The sequence below is a fragment of the Crinia signifera genome, chromosome 3 (genome assembly GCF_055691185.1).
Source record: "Crinia signifera chromosome 3, ASM5569118v1, whole genome shotgun sequence".
Classification (NCBI taxonomy): domain Eukaryota; kingdom Metazoa; phylum Chordata; class Amphibia; order Anura; family Myobatrachidae; genus Crinia; species Crinia signifera.
In genome coordinates this window covers 109,679,160-109,705,881 of record NC_139219.1, presented here as the reverse complement: position 1 = coordinate 109,705,881, position 26,722 = coordinate 109,679,160, and the positions used below count along the sequence as shown (strand labels likewise).

The 26,722-nt window shown below is 43.6% G+C and overlaps 1 protein-coding gene across 7 annotated transcripts in view; it reads right to left on the bottom strand.

Moving 5' to 3' along the window:
* The window catches only part of FAM120B (family with sequence similarity 120 member B), a 224,095-nt gene that overhangs the window by 165,928 nt on the left and 31,445 nt on the right, over positions 1 to 26,722 (bottom strand). For all 7 annotated transcript variants that reach the window (XR_014471647.1, XM_083176370.1, XM_083176373.1 and 4 more), the window contains exon 3: positions 16,792 to 16,972. Coding sequence is in view for 6 of the 7 variants with exons in the window: in XM_083176370.1 (XP_083032496.1) it covers positions 16,792 to 16,972 (181 nt within the window). In the remaining variant the exon portion in view is untranslated. The remainder of the gene's footprint in view (positions 1 to 16,791; positions 16,973 to 26,722) is intronic.

Sequence of the window (26,722 nt, the reverse complement as noted above, 5' to 3'; positions counted from 1 at the left end):
TTTTACTTTGGATGATAAAAATTTCCAGCATGGGGAGGTCAAATTTCCATTCATGACGTTTCATCGGGAAGGAGTAAAGGATATGAACTGTCTAGCTGACTATTCTAATAGCAAGCCAAAAACATTCTCAATGGCACATCAAGTCTTCCCCATATTAAAAGATTATCCGATAGCATTCCCTCAAATGCAACATAAATTTAGTGAAGTATTGAAAAGCCTATCTGAACCCGATCTGTCAAACACCTTGGATGGGGTATTGAGGTCTCCCCCAGCTGCCAAAAAAGCAATATCTATACATTATAGAATTTTCAATGCTCAAATAGATAATTTTACTACTCAGTAGGGTATGAACCGATGTTTGCCAAGTTCTCCTGCCCTGACATGCGCGCTGTTGTTAAAATCATTATTAATTCAACGCTAACCAGCAGAACAATACCAAGAGATGTTGTTGAATATTTTTCACCGTGCAAATTACTCACCTAAACTACAACATTTGGCAGAAGACACAGACTGCAACGAATGCCTTAAATGTAAAACTCCAGAAGCAGACTTAGTTTTTGGGTCTGCCCTCTACTTTGTAAATTTTGGCAGCAAGTTAGGACATTCACAACCCAAAATTTACTTAATTACATTCCCTTCACAATAGAATGGTTAAATTTGGGATACTCCCTCACATTCTTAAGTGAAATCACTAGGATGGTCAAGCCATATGCCGATCAGAGGGTTATATTAGATGGATTTATTTTAAAGGGTTATGAAAAGCAATATCTCTGTTGGCAACAAATTAACATCTATCCACATCCTCTTCATTTCAAACAACTTCAACATGCTGGCTATAACAGAAACATAACTCAAATAATCAGACACAGCCTCCCCTGCAGCACTATCACATGGTGATCTCCACTTTACACACACTTTCAGGCCTGGTACTGTAAATGAGGTGGGGAGGGAATATTACTATGCCAATCCTTCACATACACAGTTCTTACACCAGTTCCATCACTCACATTCACATCATTCAAAGTACATTCTATCAGAACTTACACTCCTTTCTTGTTGCGTGCTGCAGCTATCTATCACCCACCTGGGCAACCCACACGATTTCTAGATTTTTCTGCTTGTCTCCCTAACTTCCTATCCTCTGACATCTCACCCATCATCATGAGTGACTTCAACATTGATATTGATAGCACAAAATCTGCTGCTCATGCCTCCGAATGGGATACGGTCACTAGGTTTAGAAGCAGTAGGTTTACAAGCATTAGGTCGGCACCACTAGGTCAACATGCATGAAGATCGACATGACTGAATGTCAACATGGGGTCAACAGGATCATTAGGTCAACATAAGCATTAGGTCAACATCGGGAAGGTCAACAGTCAAAAGGTCAACATGGGCTTTTCCACTTTTTTTGAGCAGATATGTGCCGACAGGTGGTATTTCATGCCCTACCATCCACTAGGGCATGGTGGGAGAATAAAATAGTGTGCCGAGCATAGCGAGGTACCATTCCCAGAGCATGGTGAGTGAAGCATGCCATGCAAGGGGACGTGGTGCACTTTTTGTTGTATCGACATGGTAAACAAGTGAAAACCCTTTTGACTGTCGACCTTCTCCATGTCGACCTAATGACCCTGTTGACCTTCATGCATGTCGACCTAATGCTTGTTGACCTAATTGTTGTCTATAAAATGATCCTTACCCCTCTCCAAACTACGTTCTCTAACCTCCTTTCTCAGCCTCTCCCTATGGACTGACTCCTTTACTCATTGGGAGGGCCACTGCCTTGATCTTGTATTCACTAAACTATGCTCAGTCTCTGAATTCACCAATACTCCTTTCCCTCTCTCAGATCATAACCTGCTCTCCTCTATTACTTTAAAAACAAAGACACTGAAATCCCTCAATCCACCTCAAGCCCACTAAAATATTAGTGAAAATAATTTTCAAGAACTCTCCTCCTCTCTGCAACAACAGCTTGGACCTATTTCTTCAATCACAACTCCTGAGATGGCGGTATCACACCTGAACTTAACTCCTAAAACAGCACTTGATGAAGTTGCTCCAGTTACCCTCCACACTCCACGTAGGGCTAGACGCCAACTGTAGCACTCTAAATTAACAATACACCAACAAGATCTCTCAAGGAAAGTTGCACGTAAATGGAGTAAATCTCACAGTCCAATGGACTTCCTCACATACAGTAGAAGACTGTATCCTGTGCTCATCCCATTAACTAAACTAATTTAACTAAAATCTGTAACCTCTCTTTCTTTACTGGTATCTTTCCTTCATTGTTCAAACATGCAATTATTATGCCAATTCTGAAAAAAAAAAACACAATTCTGACCCAAGCTCTCTCTCAAACTAACATGCCATCTCTCAGCTTCCATGCATCTCCAAACTACTTGAGAGAATTGCCTACACTTGCCTAAAACACTTTCTTATCTCGCACAACTTTTTGGACCCACTTCAGTCAGGCTTTCATTCCTAACACTCCTCTGAGACAGCACTGACTAAAGTTGTGGATGATCTGGTTACTGCAAAGTCTAAAGGCCACTACTAACTACTTATTCTTGTAGAGCTCTCTGTTGCTTTTTGACACTGCTGACCATACACTTTTCATACAAACACTACAACCACTAGGTCTTAAATACCTTTCTTGGTCCTCATCCTACCTATTTAACCACTCCTTCTGTGTTTGTTTCTCTGATTTCACCTCCTCTTCATTACCTCTATCAATTGGTGTACCGTACCTCAGGGTTCAGTATTAGGTCCTCTGCTTTTCTCAATCTATATCTCATCCCTTGGCAAACTAATCAGCTCTTTTGAATTTCAGTATCATCTGTATGCGGATGATACTCAACTCTACCTACCGTATATAAGCCGAGGCCACAAAAAAATGGGAAAACTTATTGACCCGAGTATAAGCCTAGGGTGGAAAATGCACAGGGTCTAGGGCAAGCATTCCCAACCACGGTCCTCAAGGCACACCAACAGTGCAGGTTTTAGTGATATCCAGGCTTCAGCACAGATGGTTTAATCAGAATCCCTCAGATACTAATTAAGTCACCTGTGCTCAAGCCTGTATATCTACAAAACCTGCACTGTTGGTGTGCCTTGAGGACCGTGGTTGGGAATGCTTGGTCTAGGGGCACACTGAGACACACTGTACAGGCTCTAGGGGCACACATACACACTGACACACACACACACTGACACTGAGGGGAAGTTTAAATTGTGGGACCCATGGTAGAGGGGTTAACAGTGAGGAGAAAGTGATTGATCCAAAGATGGCTGCTGTCACTGTGAAGGAAGCAAGTCCTCCACAATGCCTCTCACCTCTCTCCAGTGCCCAGCAGCGTGTACAGGGATCCAGGCACCAGGTAAACCGTGTAACCTGCAATACCGAGGGGGTGATCTATATGTTGGAGTGCCCCTGCGGGCTTCAATATATAGGAAAGACTAAGCGGAAATTGCACATACGCATTCAGGAACACATCTGTAACATCAGCAACAAAAAGACCAATCACAGCATTCCGACACATTATATAGAAAAACACAACAGCGACCCAAGATCCCTGAAATTTATCGGCCTTAAGAAAGTGAAAATTGACTGGAGAGGGGGTAATCAAGACAAAGCCCTAACCCAAGAAGAAACAAAGATCATCTACAATATGGGAACACTAACCCCCAAGGGTTTGAACGTGGACTTCGATATATCAGCCTTCCTATGAAACAGTAAAGGGGCTACCACCGCCCTACACCAGCCACCCCCATCAGGCCCATCCCAAACAACCACAGTTAGACCCCACTCGTCAACTTCATACCAAACAACAAGTTAACCGCAGCTACTCATATTTTGCTTCGTTTTCTGTTGTTGTTTTTGTTCTCATGTACTCTTAATTTAATATTATTATTATTCTTAATTTTTATATTTATTTTTATTTTTAATTTTATTTTTATTTTCATTTTCATTTTCAATTTTCATGTTCACTTTCATTTATTTATATTTATATCTATCCTGATTTCTATTCTAATATTTTCTTTTTTCATTTTTATGTATTTTTATTTTTATTTTATATTTATAATTTATATTTATTTTTATTATTTATTATTTATTTTTACTCTTATTTTTATCTTTATTTTATTTTTACTTTTATTACTATTTATTTTTATTTATTTTCCATTTTTATTTACTATTATTACCATTATATTCAGGTATCTTTATTTATATATCCATAAATCATACCTCCATAATTATAATTATTCACCTTTCAGTTTCAGCATCAAATTATACTATGAGTACATACCCTATTATAAATATCATTAGGAGTTATTTAATGTATTTCATATCCCTAATGTGTCTATGTCCGTCGTCTTGTGTCAATAAGCTATTCAAATTGAGCACAAGCACAGTGCATGGACCCCCACTGTAACTGTCGACACCACCTAATAGTTGACACAGATGAAACGGAGCCCCATCCACACTATGAAATCTCTCAATCATCTATCCTGTAACAAGGAAGAGAGACGAGTGCCTGGGAGAAAGCCGTCATACCGGCACAGCGAGAGCGGACCCCGAGCTGACAGCGAGGGCGGCTCCAAGCTGACAGCTGAACATAATACAATATCAGCCGGAACGAGCGGCAGAACATATGACACTGCTCCCACCCCCGCCCCTCTCCCCGAACACAGGACAGATACGGAGCGGACAGTGACGCCGCCTACCCGCCCCCTCACAAAGTGACGCCGCCCAAACCCGCCCTCTAACACAGTGACGCCGCCCACCCGCCCTCACAGCTGAGTAATCATCAACATCTCTTCTACCCGCCCCCCGCACACAGCTGATAGCGGCACAGTTAATACAAATAAGTGGGAGAACAAGAACGAAAGGAATGACGCCACTATTCAGCAACCAATAATTGCCAATTAAAAATCAAAGCACGCCCACGCAAGGGCAGAAGTCACAATAAGACAGCATAAGATTGCCTGACGCCCATACTGGGGCGTATAGGAAAGAACCAATTGGAGGACAAGAAAAACGTACTTAAACCCCAGCCTGCAGGGGCACCAACCACACACACCATCCTGAAGAAGCCTGTTTGGCGAAACTAGTCGATGCATGTGGAGATCCCGCCTATGCCGATTGCGCAACACGGCATTGATGGGTAAGTCTGCCGGCAGACCCCTTGTACCCTGGGAACAGGTATTTTCTCCTAACCGCTCTAACGAGCATACAAGACTTTGAACAAGCTACTCTTTTACACCCACTTGGCCAGTGCACCAGGACTATATATGTTTGTCCTGTGACCCCCTGTCCTTTTGTGTGTGTATACCGGTAGTAGCAGTCATTTTAATTATTTTTATTATCATTATTTTTATTGAGCATTATATAGTATATTTTTAACAAATACAGTACTTATACATTGCCATTTAAACTGACCTTTTTATATTGTTAAACCTGTTGTAATAAAAGTTACTTCAATTTTTTTCATAACCAATGTGTATGTATATTATTTGAATATTGTTAGTGAAGCGCAGGGTGTACATCCCCACTTGCCTACTCCATACTACTTTGGGTATTTGTAGTGTACCCACACACCCAGCAGCTAACTCACAATTTCATAGGTTTGTGGCGCAGTCATCTCACCCCTCCTACCTCTACCAGGTAAACCTTAGCAGGGTGGTCAGACCCTCAAGGTCCAGGGTCAGTAGGTGCAGCTCCGGCTGTAAAAGTCTGTGATTTTCGTCATGGAGCCCGATTCCTGGCCTGGCTCCGAAATTTAGGCCCCGGTTACCAGTCATGGTAGGCCGCAAGCTGAAAAACTGTCCACTGGGTCTGCAATGAACAGCGCTATGCTCAGGGGACATCTGGCTATCTGATGGAGCCCAAACTGGGCAGGTACAGCGCAGTTAGAGGGGAACAGGGCTGTGGGAAGGAGCATTAGGCCTGGATCCACTTCCTCACAGTCTTAACTACCGTTACCGTATTCACCCTAGTATAAGCCGAGGAGGTGCTTTTTCAGCATAAAAAATGTGCTGAAAAAGTCGGCTTATACTCGAGTATATAAAGTATCCTCTCCGGACCTGTCTCCATCTGTATTGGGCCATGTTTCTGAATGCCTTTCTGCTGTGTCTCCTTGGATGTCATCTTGCCACCTCAAACTGAATATTTCAAAAACAGAATTATTTATATTTCCACCAATAAATAGTCACCAACCAGATTCTTTCCAAATGGGAAAGCTACATCAACACTCTTCCTTTAAAAGGGGCAGACTAGATGGGCCAAGTGGTTCTTATCTGCCGTCAAATTCTATGTTTCCTAATGTTGAGACTATAACAATCACTCCTTCCACTCTAGCTCGCTGCCTAGGTGTCATCCTTGATTCTGAACTTTCCTTTGTTCACCACATTCACTCTCTCAAAATCATGCCACATGCACTTAAACAAAATATTAAAAATGCACCCTTATCTTACACAAGACACTGCTAAAACGTTAATACATGCTCTCATCATCTCACACATTGATTATAGTCTCCTATAGACTAGGATAGTCTCCTTATTTGGCCTTCCTCAACACAGACTCTCACTACTACAGTCCATCATGAATGCAGCTGCCAGGCTAATCTTCCTAGCCAGATGTTCATCTTCTGCAAAGCTACTCTGTCACCCGTATTCTACAGTATTCAAGACAAAATATTTTTACTTACATGCAAGGCCATAAACCAAACTACACCAACATAGATATCTTCTCTTATCTCAAAATATCTTTCAACCCGACCTCTCTGCTCTTCACAAGATCTACGTCTCTCATCCACACTAATTACTCACTCCCATTCCCAATTGCAGGGCTTTCTTTGGGCTGCATCCACTCTGTGGAATGCTCTCCCAACGCACAATAAGACTCTCCTCCAGTCTCCAAACAAGTGTTCCCTGAAAACTTACCTCTTCAGGCAAGCTTATCAAATTTCAGGCACCAGCCACTTAACTCTCACATACCGTTCCTATCCAATCACATCCCCACTGTAAAGGCCACACATATCCGCTCTTTCTTTTTCACATTTTCCATCCTCCTGAGCCCTGGTCAAACTGCTGGGTCACCGTATCATACAGCACACCAGGAACCTTTGCATTCTGGTGGACTTTATGCAATAAAGAATATCTATCCTTTTGTATCAATGCATATTTCCCTATAGATTGCAAGCAGGGCTCTCATACCTTTGACTGTTTGTAAATACCCAGTTTGTTGTATCACTGTCTATTATTATAAAGTGCAATGGGATATGCTACACTATACAAGAAACTGTTAATAATTAAAATAAATAATAAGATTAAAAGAACAGTGAACAGTTATAGAAAATTATTACTGGTGATAAGTGCAGCAGCACGCAAGCCTATTTTACAAACTTGAATAACTACAAATCCTCCACTCTAACCCTATTTCAAAACAAACTAAATCACTTTTTTTTAATGGATTGGTTAGAAACAACAATACTAGACTAATAAAAGGATTTTTTGCTACATGGGAAAGCTACATCAACACTCTTCCTGATCATCGAAATAGAATCAAAACTCCCTCTATAATAAGGAATATTATGAAATGAGAATATTGCTCAACGATCCCCTATAACATAAAAAAGTAAATGCATTAGATAATCAAATGTAGAATTAAACGAAGTTAGGTTAATGACTCCCTTTACATTTATCTACTGTTGCCCTTGTGTATGCCTCCACATGTGTTTTCTTGTTATATGTTTGAACATGTTATATGTAGGACTCTGATCTGTTATTGGAAGAATATAACAATAATGCAGGGTACACACCACGACGACCCGCTCACGATGCACATCGTGAGCGGGTCGTCAGTGTCTCGTCCGACCCGCTCACGGTGACGTGGGGGGGCACGACCAGCTCACGATGTGCACCGTGAGCGGGTCCGATCCGATGGCAACCCGCACCCGGCTGTATGGTCGTCATTCAGATCCTACCTGCAGCAGGTAGGATCTCAATAACGACCGACCGACTCGCGGGACCGCGCATCGGACCGGTATCGGTCCACACCAGGACAGAAAAGGGCCCAATCACCACACAATCTACATCCAATTGGTCGGAATTGGATCTAGATTGAGGGGATCGGGCCCTAGTCGTCCTGGTGTGTACCCAGCATAATAGTTTTTTTACAGCATATCATCCTATATGAATATTTTACACTTTGTATCCCTCAGAAAACAATTGAGGAATTAAAAAAAAAAAAGTATTGTATTAGGTTTTGAAATAAAGCAAACATTACATTTTTTTTTCAAAGTAATCCCCAGAGAAATCTATGTAAAATTGCATGTGCTCAAACCACTGGTGAAGCAGCTGGACCATTCAGAAACAGGTACAGTATATATTCTACAGGCTGTCTCTGTGTCAACTGTAGATCCAGGATTTATCACCACTGATGATCTCCCAAGCAAAGTCTGACAACCGCCAACAAACCTGGCCAGCATCTTGCAGCACCAAGTCATCAGTGCTTGCTCTCAAGTCAGCTGATGGAGCACCATAGGCGTGCGCATGTCACTTGATTTGTTGGTGGGCGGATAAATGGCCTAGGTCCGTATAGTGGTGGGTGCCTTTCCCCTCTCCCGGGTGCTCCACAGGCCACCTCTCCTCCCTCTGCTGCGCCTGTTCCGCTGTCTTCTCCAATGTCCCCTGACTGTGCACACTGCCCCAAGCATAGGTGGAGCGATCAGCTCGGCGCTCCCCTCTGACCTAGATCACCTCTGCGCACTTTCCAGCAGGCTGTGCTCTACCTGACACTGAGGATCCGGCCGGTAAATGCAGGGAGGAGGCAGATGCGCTGTGACGCAGACAGTAATAGTCTCTGAATTGCCTGTAACAGGGTGGCCTGAGTCTATTTCAAAGCTGATAGCCCTGACTTGAAGAACCTGTGCGGGGGTGGCTTTGCAAACTCTAGCTTGTAGCCTTGCGAAATGAGAGTCCGCACGTTGATACAGGACGCCTCCCAGACCTGTGTGTAGTGTAGCAAACGAGCTCCGACCTCGAGTACGACCCTTGGTGGTGCTGGGTAGTCAACATGACGCCTTAGAAATCAGCTCGCTCCCGACCAATCTGTCAATGCTTTTTTATTAAAACGATTGCAACATTTAAATACAAATATATTATGTATATATTTGTATTTAAATGTTGCAATCTTTTTAATAAAAAATATTTCTTTAAATATTTATTTTCCAATATTTACAAATATAGAAACAATCAATTAAAAATAAATAGAAAATCCCCCCACCCCAAAATGACATCACTTCACCTACAATTTTTTTCCATATCCTAGTTTTTACTTTATCCTGATCCTGAGTTTCTCTTATCTATTTTACCACAACTGTCACACTGATTCATACCCTTTCTTACCCATACCTCCCCATATCTCTGACCAAATTTGTCCCCTGTGTAAGGGAGATTTTCCGCGCTATGCTTTGAATCTGAGGTATTCAAAAGAATTAGCAAAGAGACAGGGGTATGTATTCCTGCAGTCCCACTAGCTGCACTGTTCCACTTTTACCTGAGAGAATTTACAATAGGGGTAGACACATTGGCAAAATTTACTAAGCAAAATACAGTTAAACTTGACGTATTCATATTTTAATAGGGCCTGGTATACATATTTTTAAAATGTACTAATGGAGAAGTACGTCAGTATTTTGCCTTTAAACGGACAGTATTCATATTCCTGCTGGTATATGAATATATATGACATCGAGAGAATACGACTTTCCCATTTACTTCATGTTATTTTGAAATGTACTAATAATTTGTTTATGGAAATATGTGCGTCTATGAGTCGTAAACCAGGAAAAAATACAACTTAAACATACACCTTGATTTTGAGGTGTATTTTAGATGTTTGCAGATTTACACATGTACAGTAAAAGTAATCTCTATTAAATCAGCACAGCTACTCTCCTGCACAAATGTTTGCCTTAAAAAAGGCCATTAACCACACACACACACACACACACACACTTCTCTGCTTCTTATAAACATGGGTAATTATGTGTCTACTGATGTGTTTTCACTTGGCTGTGGGATATGTGATGTACTGTCAGATGGGCCAAATAAGATGTTGGGGTCATAAAAGTGGACATCAGCAGCAGGTAGTTTTGAGGCTGCATTGGTGTAATTTGTTAGGATATGTGTGATTCCATCCAACAAAATAAGGTTGACATACACTGGGTAAAGCATAGATGTCCACAGGACAAAGGTAAACACTGTAAATATTTTAGCATGGCTAAAACCGGCTGTCACGGCCAAAGTATTAAGATTGGTATATTTACCTTCCAAGTGCTTAGCAAGACTGTCACTGCATTCCAGAGTTTGTTTCCATTAGCACTGAGTGCGCTCAGCCCACAGCACGGGTATACAGCGCTTCCCTAATACCACTGCCCCTGTAGTGACTCAGCTTTCCAGCAATGCAGTGTCCACATCTGAACATCACTCTACGGCTGCACCTCCCGTGGTTTCCACGCCACCACCATTGTCATAGACCAAACTCCATGTTGTCATACCTGAGGTGTTTGGTAGTATGAATTTGAAGATAGATTCCCTTAGGAACCATGTCCACATATGTGGGTAACCTCAGGTGTAGATGCAGTGACCAGAATCCGAAGCCGTGACCAATGATGGAGGAAACAGAAGTAAAATCAACTTGTTATTTATTGAACTGTATCTTAAATAATGGTAATTACTGTGAGGAAGTCTTGCTTTAATGATAGGAAACAGTGATAACTGTAAGAGTCTTTGGACTCGGGGTGGCCCGAGTGGAGTAATAGGAAACAGTAATAACTGTAATAGTCTTTGAAATCACTGATGTCCGATGATGACCATCGATGAATGAGGAGGAAGCGGTAAGTCTCTAGGAAGACACCACCAGGTAGTGTGCTCAGATCTACAGGAGACTTGGAGTACCTATACCACTGGCACAGAGTGGAATACACCTGATGATATTGGGCATTAATGGTGGACACCGATGGTGGTTGATATCAGCCTGGACTCTCTTAAGGTGACTGGGAAAGGATAGGTACTGTGAGAGTTAAGCAATGTAGAAGTACAGCTATGACCTATAAAATCAGCAGATGCAAACTGTAGCAGGTAATCAATAGAATCGTTGCAGGGCAAGGTGTTAGCGTGCGGTGCTAGAGAGTGATGCCTTTGAAGCGGTTGAGGTACTTGTGAGTTATCCGGGCTGCCGATTTTGTCCTTAAGTTTGGTTAACTTAAGGACACCCGACCGACGCGATGCCCGCGATTTAGCCCCAAATCGGGGGCATCGCGTCGGTCGTGGCCGTTATAAGGGGCCGCGACGCGATGCCCACGATTTCCCATAGACAGTAATGTTAAAAGACACGATGGACCCGATTTCCCATAGACAGTAATGTTAAAAGACGCGATGGACCCGATTTCCCATAGACAGCAATGTTAAAATAAAATGACAATGTGAAATTGGCCAATATGTTTTAAAAAAAAATGTTTCATGGCCCCCCACCACCGTTAACACCACCCCGCTATTGACGCCAACCCGAAGCGTGGCGAGCGCAGTGAGCCCGTGAGGGGCGGTGGTACGCGTCCTCCGACCTTTTCATGCCCTACTATCCACTAGGGCGTGGAGTGAGAATAGAATGGTGTGGCGAGCGCAGCGAGCCACCGTGCCCGAAGCGTGGCGAGCGCAGCGAGCCCCGCGAGGGGACGCGGACACCTGTGAAGCCCGCAAGGGCACGCGGATACCTGTGAAGGTGTCCGCGTCCGCTCGCCACGCTTCGGGCTCGGTGGCTCGCTGCGCTCGCCACACTATTCTATTCTCACTCCACGCCCTAGTGGATAGTAGGGCATGAAAAGGTCGGAGGGCGCGTACCGCTGCGCTCGCCACGCTTCGGGTTGGCGTCAATAGCGGGGTGGCGTTAACGGTGGTGGGGGGCCATGAAACATTTTTTTTTAAAACATATCCAATGTGAAATGGCCATATTCACATTGTCATTTTATTTTAACATTGCTGTCTATGGGAAATCGGGTCCATCGCGTCTTTTAACATTACTGTCTATGGGAAATCGGGTCGGAAATCGGGTCCATCGTGTCTTTTAACATTACTGTCTATGGAAAATCGTGGGCATCGCGTCGCGGCTCCTTATAACGGCCACGACCGACGCGATGCCCACGATTTCGGGCGCGATGAAAAAAATCGGCAGCCCGGATAACTCACAAGTACCGCGGTTGATAATAGAAACCAATGTTTGCAAATGATGTTGACAATAAATAATGAGAATCAATGAAGAATATCGATGATTAGAGATCGATGCTTAGAGATCAATGGAACTGCAGCTAGTGATCAATGATGACTATTGATGAAAAAATTTATGTTGAAAATCGATGGCAACAGTCCATGGTTGAGGAGTGAACATTGAAGATAGCAATGCAGAACTCAGCTGGAACAGAGAGGAGACACCAGGGATATTGGATGAAGCCAGACCGTGCAGCAGGATGGAGAATACACACAGAGACAGCAAGATCTCACTGTAGCTGTGGAGACATGCAGTTTACTCTGGAAACATCATACTGGTAACAGCAATGCATGGAATGAGCTGGAGTTGAACAGGTCAATAATACCAGCAATACTGGTAGGAACCAGACTGTGTAGCACAGGAAGCAGCTATGCAGTAGACTTCATTAAACTGGCAATTTCCCAGGGCTCAACCCACTATAGATATAGGGAGAGATGTATGGGATTGGCTAGAGTCCATGACATCAGAAATTGGTTGGAAACGACCATGTGACCGAATCGAAGATGGCCATGCCCATACATGGGAATGGAGGGAACTTTGGTTTGTATGCAGCGTGGCTGCAGTGTAGAGTAATGGTGGAGGGCAGTGCTGAGTATCACGGGACAAGACAGTCACTGATGAGACAGGAGAGAGCACCAGAGTATAGCAGGGAGCGCTATAGTATGGAGCACAGATGCACTGAAGAGATGCCAGATTGTCCACAGCATGTATTCCCTGGATTCGGCCATCTAGCAGCACAATGCAGAGGAAGCCTGGAGGGACACTTAAGGGGTAGGAAAGTGCTTCTAACACCCCGATTCATGTGCTGTACAAACAGCATTTCCCGACTCCCCTGAGCATGGGTGCTGCCATGTTCTTCCTGATCACGTTACTTCTCAGCCTATCCTGTGAGCCTCTCCGCATTGCTCAGCCAATCATCACCCTTCTGTTGCTATAAGTATGTTAGGTAAGTAAGGCTTCAAAGTGAGATCTATATTGCAGTGTAAAATAAAGCAGTCAGTATTTTCCCTGCACAGAAACAAAATAACTCACCCAAATCTAATTCTATCTGCACATGTTACATCTGCCCCCCTGCAGTGCACATGGTTTTGTCCATCTAAGAAGGATTTTGTCAGAAAGAATGAACTAGAATAAACCCCTTAGTGTGCTAATATCATCTGGACTTCATCAGAATTTTTACACTGCACCATTACCCCATTGTCACTACAGTTGTTATTATTGCTTGGACTCCTTCAATGTTCTTACACTGCACCATTTACCAGTTCTTCACCCTTTACTAAATATTATGTGAACTCCATCAGTGTGCAAACACGGGCATGATCCATAGGATAGACACGAACTAGGTCGACAAGCATTAGGTCAACATGACTGAAGGTCGACATGGGTTAGGTTGACAGGGTTGTTAAGGCGATGTAAGCATTAGGTCGACATGGGGAAGGTCGACAGTCAAAAGGTCGACGTGTTCACTTTTTTTCTTGTCCTGAATGTTGACACAGTCAACATGGACAGGAAACGTAGCACCGCGTCCCCTCGTATGGCTTGCTGTGCTCGCCATGCTTGGCACACTATTTTGTTTCCCCACCATGCCCTAGTGGATGGTAGGGCATGATATACCGCCTGTCGGCACATTTCGGCTAAAAAAAAAAAGTGAAAAACCCCATGTCGACCTTTTGGCTGTCAACCTTCCCCAAGTCAACCTAATGCTTGTGTCAAACTAATGACCCTGTCAACCTAACCCATGTCAACATTCAGTCATGTCAACCTTCCTGCATTTCAGCCTTCAGTCATGTCAACCTAGTGGTGTCGACCTTATACTTGTAGACCTAGTGACCGTATCCCGCAAACACTGCTACACTTGCCACCAAGTACTCCTTGCTCTCATAGACTGCATCAGTGTTCCTAGGCTGCACCACTTGCTTATTACTTGTGCTACCACTACGGAATTCTGTCTGTGATTATTGCCATTCATATATTCTTCAAGTCTCATCATTCATCACATGTGGTGTGGGATGTGGTCAATATGCCGGCAGTCGGAATCTCGGTGGTCGAAATACCGACATCGGAATCCAGACCGCATCAATACCAGCACTTTGTCCCTCTATGGGTGTCCACGACACCCATAGAGGGAGAATAAAATAGTGTGCCGAGCGTAGCGAGGCACCAGGCCCGCTGCATGGCAAGCACGGCCCCCTTGTCGGCATTCCGACCGCCGACATATTATACCGGAACCGTACCTTCTGTGGTATTTAGACTTGTGCTTTTACATTGTTGACCTTCTTCTAAACAAATGTTCCTGGGTGCCTCCTGTTAATGTGCAGTAGCCTTATCAAGTCACCACAGTTTGTGTACCAGTCAGCCCCTACGCCTGTGGTTGTTTTAAGTTTGGATCTGACCACAGGCATGACACCATCAGTGTGAAAATCTCCACACAAGCATTTGTTTGCCATTGGGAATGTGTACAATTAAAAGATCAACATCAAGTGCTTATGTTCGGACACTAATGTGGAAATAATGTACATTCATGCTGGTTCCTGAAGAAAAATAGCACTGTATACACCTTATTGGTTCCCTGCATCACACATGCCAGGGCGCAACTCTATGCATGGCTAATCATAGCAATGCACCATTTCTTGTCTCTGGCTGGAGCTCCCTCACATGCATCCTCTTCAGCAGAGAAGGCCTCCTCCAGCTCCTCTACCCCCACCTCATAAACCTTACTCTGACATTCGGACAAACAAAATACATAAAAACACTTACATATAAAAAGGGGATGCGGTCATTTGGTCTACTGCATTATGGTCGACAGTCAGACAATCCATTAGGTCGACATGCTAAAAGGTCGACATGACTCTAGGTCGACATGGGAAAAGGTCGACATGATTCTAGTTCGAAAGGTCATTAGTTCGACAGGTCATTAGTTCGACAAGGTCATTAGTTCGACAAGGTCATTAGTTCGACATTGTCTATGTCGACATTCACAAGGTCGACATGGAGTTTTTCACTGTTTTTTGAGCCAACATGTGCCGACAGGCGGTATTTCATGCCCTACCATCCACTAGGGCGTGGTGGGAGAATAAAATAGTGTGCCGAGCGTAGCGAGGCACCGTGCCCGACGCATCGCGAGCGCAGCGAGCGATGCGAGGGGATGCAGTGCACTTTAAACTGTGTCCATGTCGACTGTGTTGACATTCAGGTAAAAAAACAGTGAAAAACCCCATGTCGACCTTGTGAATGTCGACATAGACAATGTCGAACTAATGACCTTGTCGAACTAATGACCTGTCGAACTAATGACCTTTCGACCTAGAATCATGTCGACCTTTTCCCATGTCGACCTAGAGTCATGTCGACCTTTTAGCATGTCGACCTAATGGATTCGACCTAATGACTTTCGACCATAATGCAATAGACCAAATTATCCCAACCCTATAAAAAGACACACAAACACAGAACACACTCCCACTCCTTACCGCAAACACATACACAAACACTCACAAATAAAGAATAGAGACGTTTAAAAAAAAAATCCACAAAGACTAAAAATCAGACAAACTTTTAAATATACTAAACAAAAAGAGGACAGCACACCTTACAGCACACCTTACAGCACAATACCCAATCAGAAATCACGCCTATCTAAACTCACAAGGAGTTTTGGACGTGTTGGCTGGGAGAGCACTCCCATGTTTGAGGCAATTACGAAGTTGGTTTTGCTTTGTAAAATAGTGCCGTATTTCTGAAATAAGTAAATATCATATTTTAAAAATATGTCCGTAAAACTAGCCATTACTCATGCGTAAATCACTGAAAAAAAATACAAATATGTATGACAAAATATGACTCCATACAGCACCATACGCCATTGAAAAATACGAATTCTAAAAATATGACAGGCTAGTAAATATGGGGGCTAGTAAACACGCTACCGATCCCAGTTGTATTGAAAATAGGAATACGACAGACGTATTCTTAGTACATTTTGCCCATTATAGTCCACATACTGGTGGCCACCATCACACAATTTTGGACATCTTTGTACCCAACTTACTGACTATTGTAAACAAGATTCAAAGGCAGTTTGACTGTGAGACGTCATATTGCAAATGCTTATGTCTCATTTCCTCATATGAAATGGTTCAGCTATTAGGTCATTTGTTGCCCCTTTATTTGTTCCTTTTTTTTTCTTCTTATATGTGTGTAAATAAAAATAAAAACTATTAAGTAATAAATAAATAATACAGTGTAAAAGCAAAGCTTTCTATGGTCAGTGGCAAAATACCTCCTAACTTACAAAGCTGGCACCTGGCAGGATAGCCGATAAATATATGGAGAGGCTATTAGCATTAAAGTGCAATGACTGAAAATTATTGAAAGGACAACTAGTGTCATATCATACAAGTTTGTAATAAACGCATCAAATATAACGTAAAAGATTACCTATAGTATAAAATGCTTACCATTACCGACGCCAAGAAGAACTGCGTAAATATGCTGACGGGCAGTTCTAAAGACCACAGCTTGTCCTGGAATCTGTGGGTCATTTTCATCTTCCAAAGTATTACTACAATCACTCTCTCCAAGACACAGGACATTGCAGATCATGTTATTCTCTCCTTTAAAGTGTTGATTTAATGCAATCTGTCCACAGCAACAAAAGACAAATTAATTCAAAGTTAGAAAGTGTTTCTTCTGCCTATTTGTTTTAAAAGTGATGTAAATAGATTGTACTTATCATATGGGGTGAGTTTCTTTTAGGTCTGATACAAGTGAAAAAAAACCTCCTTTATCGGTCCGACATGTTTCGGGTATCCCTGAGGACGGGTAATACCCGAAACATGTCAGACCAATAAAGGAGTTTTTTTTTTCACTTGAAATTCACACACATACATACATACATACACACACACACACACACTCCAGTCCTTTGTTTTATGGAGGGGGTGCTCCTTTAAGGAAGTAAAAAATTTCCAATAACATTGCAGAGTTCCAGAAATACTGAAAGAGGGCACTCACCAATAAATTGAAGATAGTAAACTTTTATATGTTAAGGTGCGTACACACGGAGCAATATGATCGCTGGCAATATATTGCTCAGCAATCATATTGCTCAGTGTCCCATTTTCTTCTGCGACCAGAGATGGTCCTTGATGAAAATGACACACTGCCGGGAGAAGAGGCAGGGTAAGTCTCTGATCGGAGGAGCAGGACCAGCAACCATGAGGGGGCTGAAAACTGGATCGCGCACCCAGTGATTTATCGCCGGTGCACACTCCAATCGCACATCAACCATATTCCCAGTGATAAGTGTACCGTGTGTACACAGCTTTAGTCCCAATAGTCAGGACATCATTTGTCTACGTTTCAACCCCATTAGGCCGTTTTCAAGACATGTATAAAATACACCCAGTCAGCATGCAAGCAGATGGTATGTGTGTGTAGGAAACGGCATGTCACTGCAGTGGTTAAAATCATCTTTATTGGAGCCTAAACGGCTCGTTTCGGGGCATCAGCCCCTTTATCAAGAGGCAAAAAAACAGGAAACAGACAGACAGTACAACCAGGTTCAAATGCACTATTTCCTTTTAATAGCGCCATCTCCTCCCTTCAGCACGCTTCCGGCACGGACACTGGCGGCCCGGGCACCCAGAGATGATGTCAGCGGCTCTCACCCGCGTCATCATCTCCATGGTGACCAGACACTCGCAGTCTGGACACCAGGGAATGATGCTAGCGGCTCTCACTCGTGTTGTCATCACCATAGCGACCAGACGCTGCCATACTGTCCACCGTTGCGCAGCGCTGTGTTCACTCTGGGCTGTTCGCTGCAGATATCTCAGCTAACAGTCCAGAGTGAACACAGCGCTGCACAACGGTGGACAGTATGGCAGCGTCTGGTCGCTATGGTGATGACAACGCGGGTGAGAGCCACTAGTGTCACCCCCTAGTGTCTGGACTGCGAGCGTCTGGTCACCATGGAGATGATGATGCGGATGAGAGCCGTTGACATCATCTCTGGGTTCCGGAAGCGTGCTGAGGGGAGGAGGGGTCCCTCAGACAGCCTGCAAGCATATCCATCCAGCGTGGCAGAGGTAGGAAGCAGAAGACATGCAGGTGACACGCACCGCATCACGCAGCGGTCCCTGCGTCATCAATCCCCGTCTCAGACGCCATCTCCACTATGGGTGCACCAGTGTACGCCAAACTTTGCGCCACGTCATCGGGTCCCCACATGGAGCGCATCATGACCCGCACCGACATCTTTTGGAGGATGCTCTAGCAGATCCACTGCATGGAACGCCCAGCCATTTTTGGACACACCACTGGAGCGCAATTACAGTACTTGCAGTAGCAACTCATGGCATGAGTATAAATGTATCAGTCTAGCATGTATCAGCCTATATATTAATTAGTTAGAGAGCATCTCTGACTGGATCAAGTCATAGTTAAACACAAGAAATTACACCAAAACGTGAAAAATATAAAAAAAGTGAAGAACACATAGACATACTTATATTAACTTAGAAGATTACTAATAAGATAGAATATCAAGGTTGATGTTTTTTAGGCTAATGATATTATAGAGAAGAAGATAATGGAAACTCTTCATTTAAACCCAGTGGGGCTAATGAGTTCAGCCAGAGTATCTATTAAGTATCCATGTAATAGGTAAAACCAGTGCCGGGGGCTGCCAGTCCTGGACAAACAGGTTTAATTATGTGGAGAGGATAAAGATTTGCTTCTAAGGATGACATAAAACACAATTTACTAAAATATATATAGAATCTGTGATAAATTAAAATAGATTCAGAGATTTAGGGGCTGCCACAAAGTAATACAATGGAATTATCTTTATCTAAGTATAATTTGCTGTTTTCTTCTTCCTACTTCATGTCAGCTCTTTACAATGGGATATACCAAAGCAATAAATGGGATGGCTAATAAAATACCTTAAGCTATAGTCTGACTAAGGATGCCGCTACCAATGTGCTGCTTCACCGCATCAAATGCATAATGTTTAGAGAAGGTATACACTTAGGACTAGGTAGCTGCAGAACAGATTTATTTTACTGACACCTGAGCCACCTTAGCCTATGAGACCGACATTGCTCTGGCTGAATGTGCCTTTATTATTTTCAGAACCATATGACCAACTGGCGAAAGACCTTTCCAGGCTCCTACTGGAATTATAAATAGAGTCTTAGCCTTTCTGAAACTCTTAATTCTATCCAAGTAAATGGAAAAAGCTCTAACCACATCCAATGAGTGAAGACTCTCATCTTTCTTATTCGTTGCTTCAGGGAAAAAAGACGTCACAATAAAGTCTTGATTTAAATTAAATGAAGATACTGTTTTAGGCAAAAAGGACTTTTTTTTTTTTTAAAGATAATAAGGCTCCCATTTATTTATTAAGTTATTTATATACCGCACAGATATTAAGCAGCACATCAGTACCTGCCCCAGTGTAGCTTACAATCTATATTCCCTACCACATGTACACGCACACATTCAGACATTCTAGAGTTAATTTTGTTGGAAGCCAATTGACCTACCAGTATATTTTTGGATTGTGGGAGGAAACCGGAATAACCAGAGTAAACTCACACCAGTATGGGGAGAATATACCAACTCCACACAGTTATAGTGTTCACTCTAGCATTTAGAGCAGGCAGGGCACCGGGGGGCAGACCGGGCCCGCCGAAGTCACAGCTGGGGGCAGTCCCAGGCCTTCCCCCTTTGAGGTCTACGGTGGCGCTGGGCTTCCCAGTGAAGCTGTTTTAGCGGGGCGCCGCTAGAGGGGCAGGGCGCATTTTGCCCTTTAAAATTCGGGAAGGGCGCAGCGCCCCACTAAAACAGCCTAGCGGGAACACTACAGTTAGGCCCATGGTGGGAATCGAACCTATGACCTCAGTGCTGTGAAGCAGTAATCACAGGCAGGCATCACAGGCAGTACGGATGGGGTAATGGTTAGCATTACAGCCTCAAAGCACTGAGCTTATGGGCTTGATTCCCACAAAGGCTCTAACTGTGCGGAGTATGTATATGCTGCCCGTACGTTTCCCCCGGGTACTCCGGTTTCCTCACACAATCCAAAAATATACTGTGGGCTAATTGGTTCCCAACAAATTAACCCTAGAATGTGTGTGTGTGTGTGTGTGTGTGTGCATGTGGTAGGGAACATAGATTGTAAGCTCCACTGGGGCAGGGACTGATATGAAAGTTTAAATATTCTCTGTAAAGAGCTGTAAATAAAATTACACCCTCCGTGCTGTCCCATAAAGCATGTAGTTGCTCCATACCTTCTTGAAGTAATTGCAGTGAGAAATTTCACCTTCCATGTTCAGAATATTAACTTTACTCTGTCCAAAGGATCAGATGGGGGTATCATAAGGGCGTTAAGAACAAAATTTAGATCCCATTAAGGGATAAATTACTTGATTTAAGGTCTGATTCTCTTTAAAACTTGGCAAAATCTTAAAATCAACCTGTCCTTAGAAAATCTTCTGTCCAGCAGTGCACTTAGGGCTGCTATATGAACCTTGAGGGTGAAAATTACCTGGCCGTTATCAAACACTTTACAAACAAATTGTGGTGGATTAGTGGTGTATCTGCCTTGAGCACATCACACTTTACTTTTGCCCAGCTGAGGAAAATTTTCCAGTTTCTATAGTATATTTGTGATGATACTTGAACTACAGCAGGAGGCAGCCCTTTACTTTATAACAATTTCCGCTTAACTTCCATGTTGTAAAAATAGATTCTGAGGGTCCATAAGGGACCCTAACACAACATTCGTAGAATTACAAGTGATGTTAGAGGATCTTTGACTGCCATCCTTAATAATTGAAACCAGGACCTCCTGGGCCAGAAAGGTAGAATGACGATTACCTGCACTTGTTCCTCCATTATCTTCCTCAGTACCCAGGAAATTAGAGAAAATGGAGGGAAGACATAGACCAGCTTGAAATTTCACTTCTGCGATAGAGCATCTGTCCACAGGAGCTGTTCATGTTGTATCTGTTCTCTGAGTTGCCATCAAGTCTATTCCTAGAAAGCCAAACCTGATGACTACTAACTGTAATGGGTGCCAGTCGGGATCCCCGAAGCATGTCGGGTGCAGCGAGCACGCAAGGGGCTTTGTTGCGCTCACCATGCTGTCTGGGTCCGGTCAGTCGGTATCCTGACATTGGGCTAATGACTGTCAGGATCCGACTGTCGGACCCCTGTACCACACCTAACTGTAATATGGAATTTTCCAACTCCCATTCTCCTGGACAGACTCACGTAATCCACAACCGCATTTTCTTTGCCTGGGACATGTAACGCTGTTAACCATTTCAAATGTCTCTCTGCCCAGACCATGAAGTTCTGCACTTCCTCCATAATGGCCAAACCTCTCATCCGGCCCTGTCGGTTTAGATACACCACCAAGGTTACATTGTCTGAAAATACTCTCAAATGGTTTTCTGTAATGTTGTTTTAAAAATGACATACTCCCAAACAAATTGCCCTCATCTCGGATTGGAGAATAAACTTTTTTCTTGAGGGTACCAGGTTCCTTGACAGCTCTTGTGCAACCCATGAGCCCCCCAGCCGCTTGCATTGATGGTAAGAACCAGAAACACTGGTTCTTCTAAGGCGGTACCATTCAGACATATTTGACTGTCTATTCACCGAGACAGAGACTTCTTTGTGGATGCAAACACTTTTATTCAAATGACCCATGCAGTTAGGAGCCAGGAGTATTTTAGTAAGTCCCACGAAGTATTCGCATCCTCCATCCTGCCCATGGGACCATAACAACAGCTGATGATGCTCAATAACCTTAATGCCATGCATTGCTGAATTTTCTTTCTTCCAAACTTCTGCAGTTTATACTGACTCCCTTGATTGACCTGCAATGAGAAGGCTGTCTACGTAAGCCCATATCATAATGCCCTACTCCCTGAGGTGGGCTAGTCAAGTCACAAATATCTTTGTAAAGACACTCTGACAGGTTTGGGGAAAAAAAATAATTGTAACCGTTTTTTTGTTGTTGTTTTTTGCATTAATGTTTTAATTAAAGAAAAACAACAATCCCACTTGTTATAATAATACTGTGAAAAATTTATATGTATTAGAAACCTTGATCAACCATGTAGCTTGATGCTCGGCAGACTTGGCACCTCTCTTTTTTGAATGACCTTTCTATGGGTCTTATTTTGGTTCACTCTCAGAGGCAAATTCCTTCTCAAATGGACAAAACCATGTGCACAGCAGGTGGGGTCAGATAGAACATGTGCAGATTGAATTAGATTTGGGTGGGGTTTTTCTTCAGAGATCTATATTGCAGTGTAGAAATAAAGCAGTTAGTATTTTTTTCCTGCAGAGAAATTCACCCAAATCTAATTCTCTTTGCACATGTTACATCCCCCCTGCAGTGCACATGGTTTTTCTGAGAGTGAACCAGAATAAGGCCCTATATCTCTGTGGTGTGTGATTTCCTGCATTGGTTCAGCTTACTTAGATAAAGACAACAAGCAACAAAAATGTGGAATAACACCAAGGATTCCCTTACAATAGGCTTATTTTAAAGATTCACAGTGTTGTTTATTAACTCTCTCCAACTCTCCAGTAATGCTGAGACTTCTATTTTCATAATTGGTAGTATTGAAATGATAAAGTTTTCTTTCCTCGGCTTGTTGAAAAATCGAATAGGTAACCTTAGGTGACTATATCCAGAACCCACTTGTCCTGAATGTTTTTTTTTCCAGTTTTCTACAAATTTTAAAATTATTTTTCCAACTGGCATAAGGGGGTAAGTCACCAAAGTTTCCTAACAGTCACTGCTTCTGTCCACTTTTATTGGGCTAATGAAAGGATGACCTAGACAATCCAGAAGAATATCTTTATTTATACAGACATCAAGCTTTATAGGACATTGCTTGCCTGCAATGTTGTCTTGAGGACACATCCATAAACCTGCCATGCCTGTCCTTACTGGAAATGCTCTGAATCATGGAATCTGACTTTCTTCCAAATAAGAAAGACCCTTCATAAGGCAACGTTGCTAGAATATTTTAAGAATATTTTTAGAAAGGGAATCCACTGCCCAAGATTTAAGCCACAAAGATCTTCTAGCTATAACACCAGAAGTAATGGATTTAGCGGAAACATATAAGACATCCAACGATGCCCCACAGATATAATCTACTGACATTTGAATAGATGAAAGGTTCCTTACATATACGATCCCTAGGAACCCTTTCTTGCAGATCCTCTTGCAAGAAACACCACAATCTTAGCTCTAGCAACTTTATTGCTACTGTATTAGAAATGTGTAATTTGAAAAGCACTCTCCATTTTTTTTATCCATAGGATCTCTAAGCATGGCTCCATCTTATAATGGTATAGAGGTCCTAGTGTGATTTTAGCCACCACTGCATCAATTTTAGGAACACTACACCATTTAGGAACACTACACCAAGACTGGTCTGAGACCTAGATCTTTTAGAACAGTGACAAATTTCTTCAGAAACAAACATTTCTTCATCCAATCATTTAAATCTGAAAACTGAGTAGAAGTATTTAGGTTAGGTGCAGAATCATTGACACAATCCCCATAAATGATTTGTCACGTGAAGGGCAATGCTTGGAAGAGTTTCTTTTTTCATGTGCTTTTCTTCTTAGCACCAGAAGACAAACTAGAAGAAAGAAGGAACAAACTATAAGCTCCTACAATCAAAAATAAATACCAAGTCCTCTTTGAGGACCTACCTCAGCTGCAAGAGCACCATTTTTTGGGGTGAGGCAACCTCATTTTCCTGCAGCTGAATGCAGCCATTCCCAGGAACAGTAACATTTTTTTTTTTAAATCCAGCAGAAGACAGTGACCAGATCCAGAACTGAAGTGCGCCTTAGGAAGGCCTAGACGCCCATATGGAACTCCTAGGCAACACCTGCCAGATCTGGAAGTGCGCAGGTGGAATGCACAGGCACCCGGCTTGGAACACAGCTACTGGAGGTGTCAGAAACCAGTCTGTTTTGTTTTCTGTCAGTTTCTGTTTGGCATTTTGACTCACTGGTGGCCTCCAGTGGCAGGTCTGTTGCCATTACAGCTTTGTGTTCTGGGAGCTTAATTTATTCACTTGGCTGTGAGATAATTAAGCTAATCAAGCACTAGCCTGGGAGCTCCCTGAATCTTCAGGTGTAATTAATCACCTGAGCCCTTTATAGGGCAGGCTCACCTGCAGTACTTTGCCAGTGATAGCCTCAGTTCCTGTCAGCTTCTAGCTTCCTGTTAACCTATGTTTAGTTCCTGCTTCCTGTGGAGAGAACTCTCTGTCAGCTCTCAGCTTCGCTACCTGGTTCCCTGTTCCGTCTGCTATTTGGATCTCAGGATTTATCCTCTGCAGCTCATTGCTCACTGTAGCTTCAGCCTGTATACCCGGACCCCGGAGCTTTCTGGTTCCTGCTGTTCTCCTTTGGAAATTCCAGTGCTCTCCTGGTTTCCTGCTTCCAAGTCTGCTTGGTGTGTCATCCAGTCCTGGGCCTGAGCCTGCGCCTGATCCACTTCCCTCTTCTCCCTGTGGGTCACGTAAGTGCTCCTTTGAAGCCCGGTGGTTCTATCTTTTATTATTCATTTGCCCGCCGTGGCTGTTCCCCGCTGTGGGTCCGTCGTTATTCCTTTGTGTCATTTTTCCAGCTGTTCCTCCTGTTTTGTTATTGTCTGTCACCCTAGCTTCCATCAGGCAGGGGTGTTTCCCTTTCCATCTGCAACCGGTTTTGGGGAATCACTTGCCTTGGTGTGCCCCTGTTCCGAGATTCCCTATTGTATCTCTTGTGTTTGCGACTAGGTCGCAACTCCCATCCTTGGCCTGGTGCCGGTAGTCAGGGGTCTTTTTCCAGCTAGGTCCTTTAGCCAGATCATCCTTTTGAGCTACCCCCTGGCGATTGCTCACCCCTTGTCATTACCTAACACCTGGCTGCATCGGGGTCAGAGCCGGCCTAACTGGCTCTGTCGAACGCGGCTACAGGCGAAGCCTAGCACTACCGCAGGGGTATTCCATCTGCCCGGGGGACTCAACAGAGTCAGTGTAGGGTTTCGCTGTGGCCGTTCTAACCAGCGGTCCCGGCTACGGGCTCACGCCTGATCTCCAGCTCCCTGTCTTCTGCATCCTCACGTTACTGTCTCCGGACTCCCACGGTGGGTAACCCCCAAGTCCGTAACATTATCACTGGCCATACCGATATATGCATGTGTTCACAGTAGTCATAGGTGTACATGCATATATAAAATTTTGTTTCAAGGTGATTTGGGTGTTTTTGATTGGTTGCGGGACTTACAGATTTGTCCTTATTAAGATTTTTTTTTCTTCCCGCATTTTGCCCGTTACAGGGTTTTGCTTTATTCAGCTTGCCCAGTTGGTCTGGTCTGTTTGTTTGTTTCATTGCTGTACTTAATCATGCAGGCCTTGCAAGCTTCCTTGATGGCCTTAAATACGGCCTTTACAGAATTAAAACCTGAGCGGGTTAAGGGTCTGCAGCAGTCATTTCTGCAATTGCAAGATCTGTTAACCCAAATTTTCCTGGATCTGTCTGAGGTTTTTGGGGCTCAACCAGCTCCTAGGGAGACCCTGGCTAAGGGGGTAGTCAGTCAAACTTCAGATCAGGAGATTCAGAAGGGACATAGAAGTTTTTTACGGCCAAGGCTCACACCAGAAGAGCGGCGACGGCGTAAGGACTTTAACCTATGTCTGTATTGTGGGGAATCAGGCCACTTTCTCCAGTATTGCAAATTGCGCAGACCTGGTGGTGGTACCGGGAAGGATTTTCCTCAATCCAAGTGGTATCAGGAGGTTACATCTATACCGGTCTCCTCTAAGCAGGAGGAACCTGACCACACCCCCCACATACGTAGCGCTCCGACTTACAACTGGGGTCCTAGGACTAGAGCGCCCCATGTTGTGGTACGGAATCAGACGGGAATGTGGAATTCATCCACAAAGATTCCAGACAGAAAGACGTTGGATGCTAGTCTTCCAGTCAGGGAGCTCAACGTTCTTTCAATGTTGGAGTTGCTAAGTCCTGTAAAGGGGCTTCAAGTGGCATAATCCCAGAGGGGGTCCTTGAAACAGTCGCCCCTAAGAGGGTCTTGGGGAACTTAACCCCACATGGAGTTGTGGAGGTCATTGCTCCTGATGAGACCTCGGGAGGCATAACTCCCAAGAAAAAATCCCTGACATCAGTCTCAGCCGGGATTTCTAGTGACATCTTCCCCGATCTTGGAGTTGCCTCTGATGTTGTAGATCCAGGAATGGTACTCAAATTCCCGGTCTCCATAGGCGAGTCCGATGCCGTGGGCTCATCTAGCGGCAAGGGCGCTTGGAGTTCATTGAACATTTGTGGTGC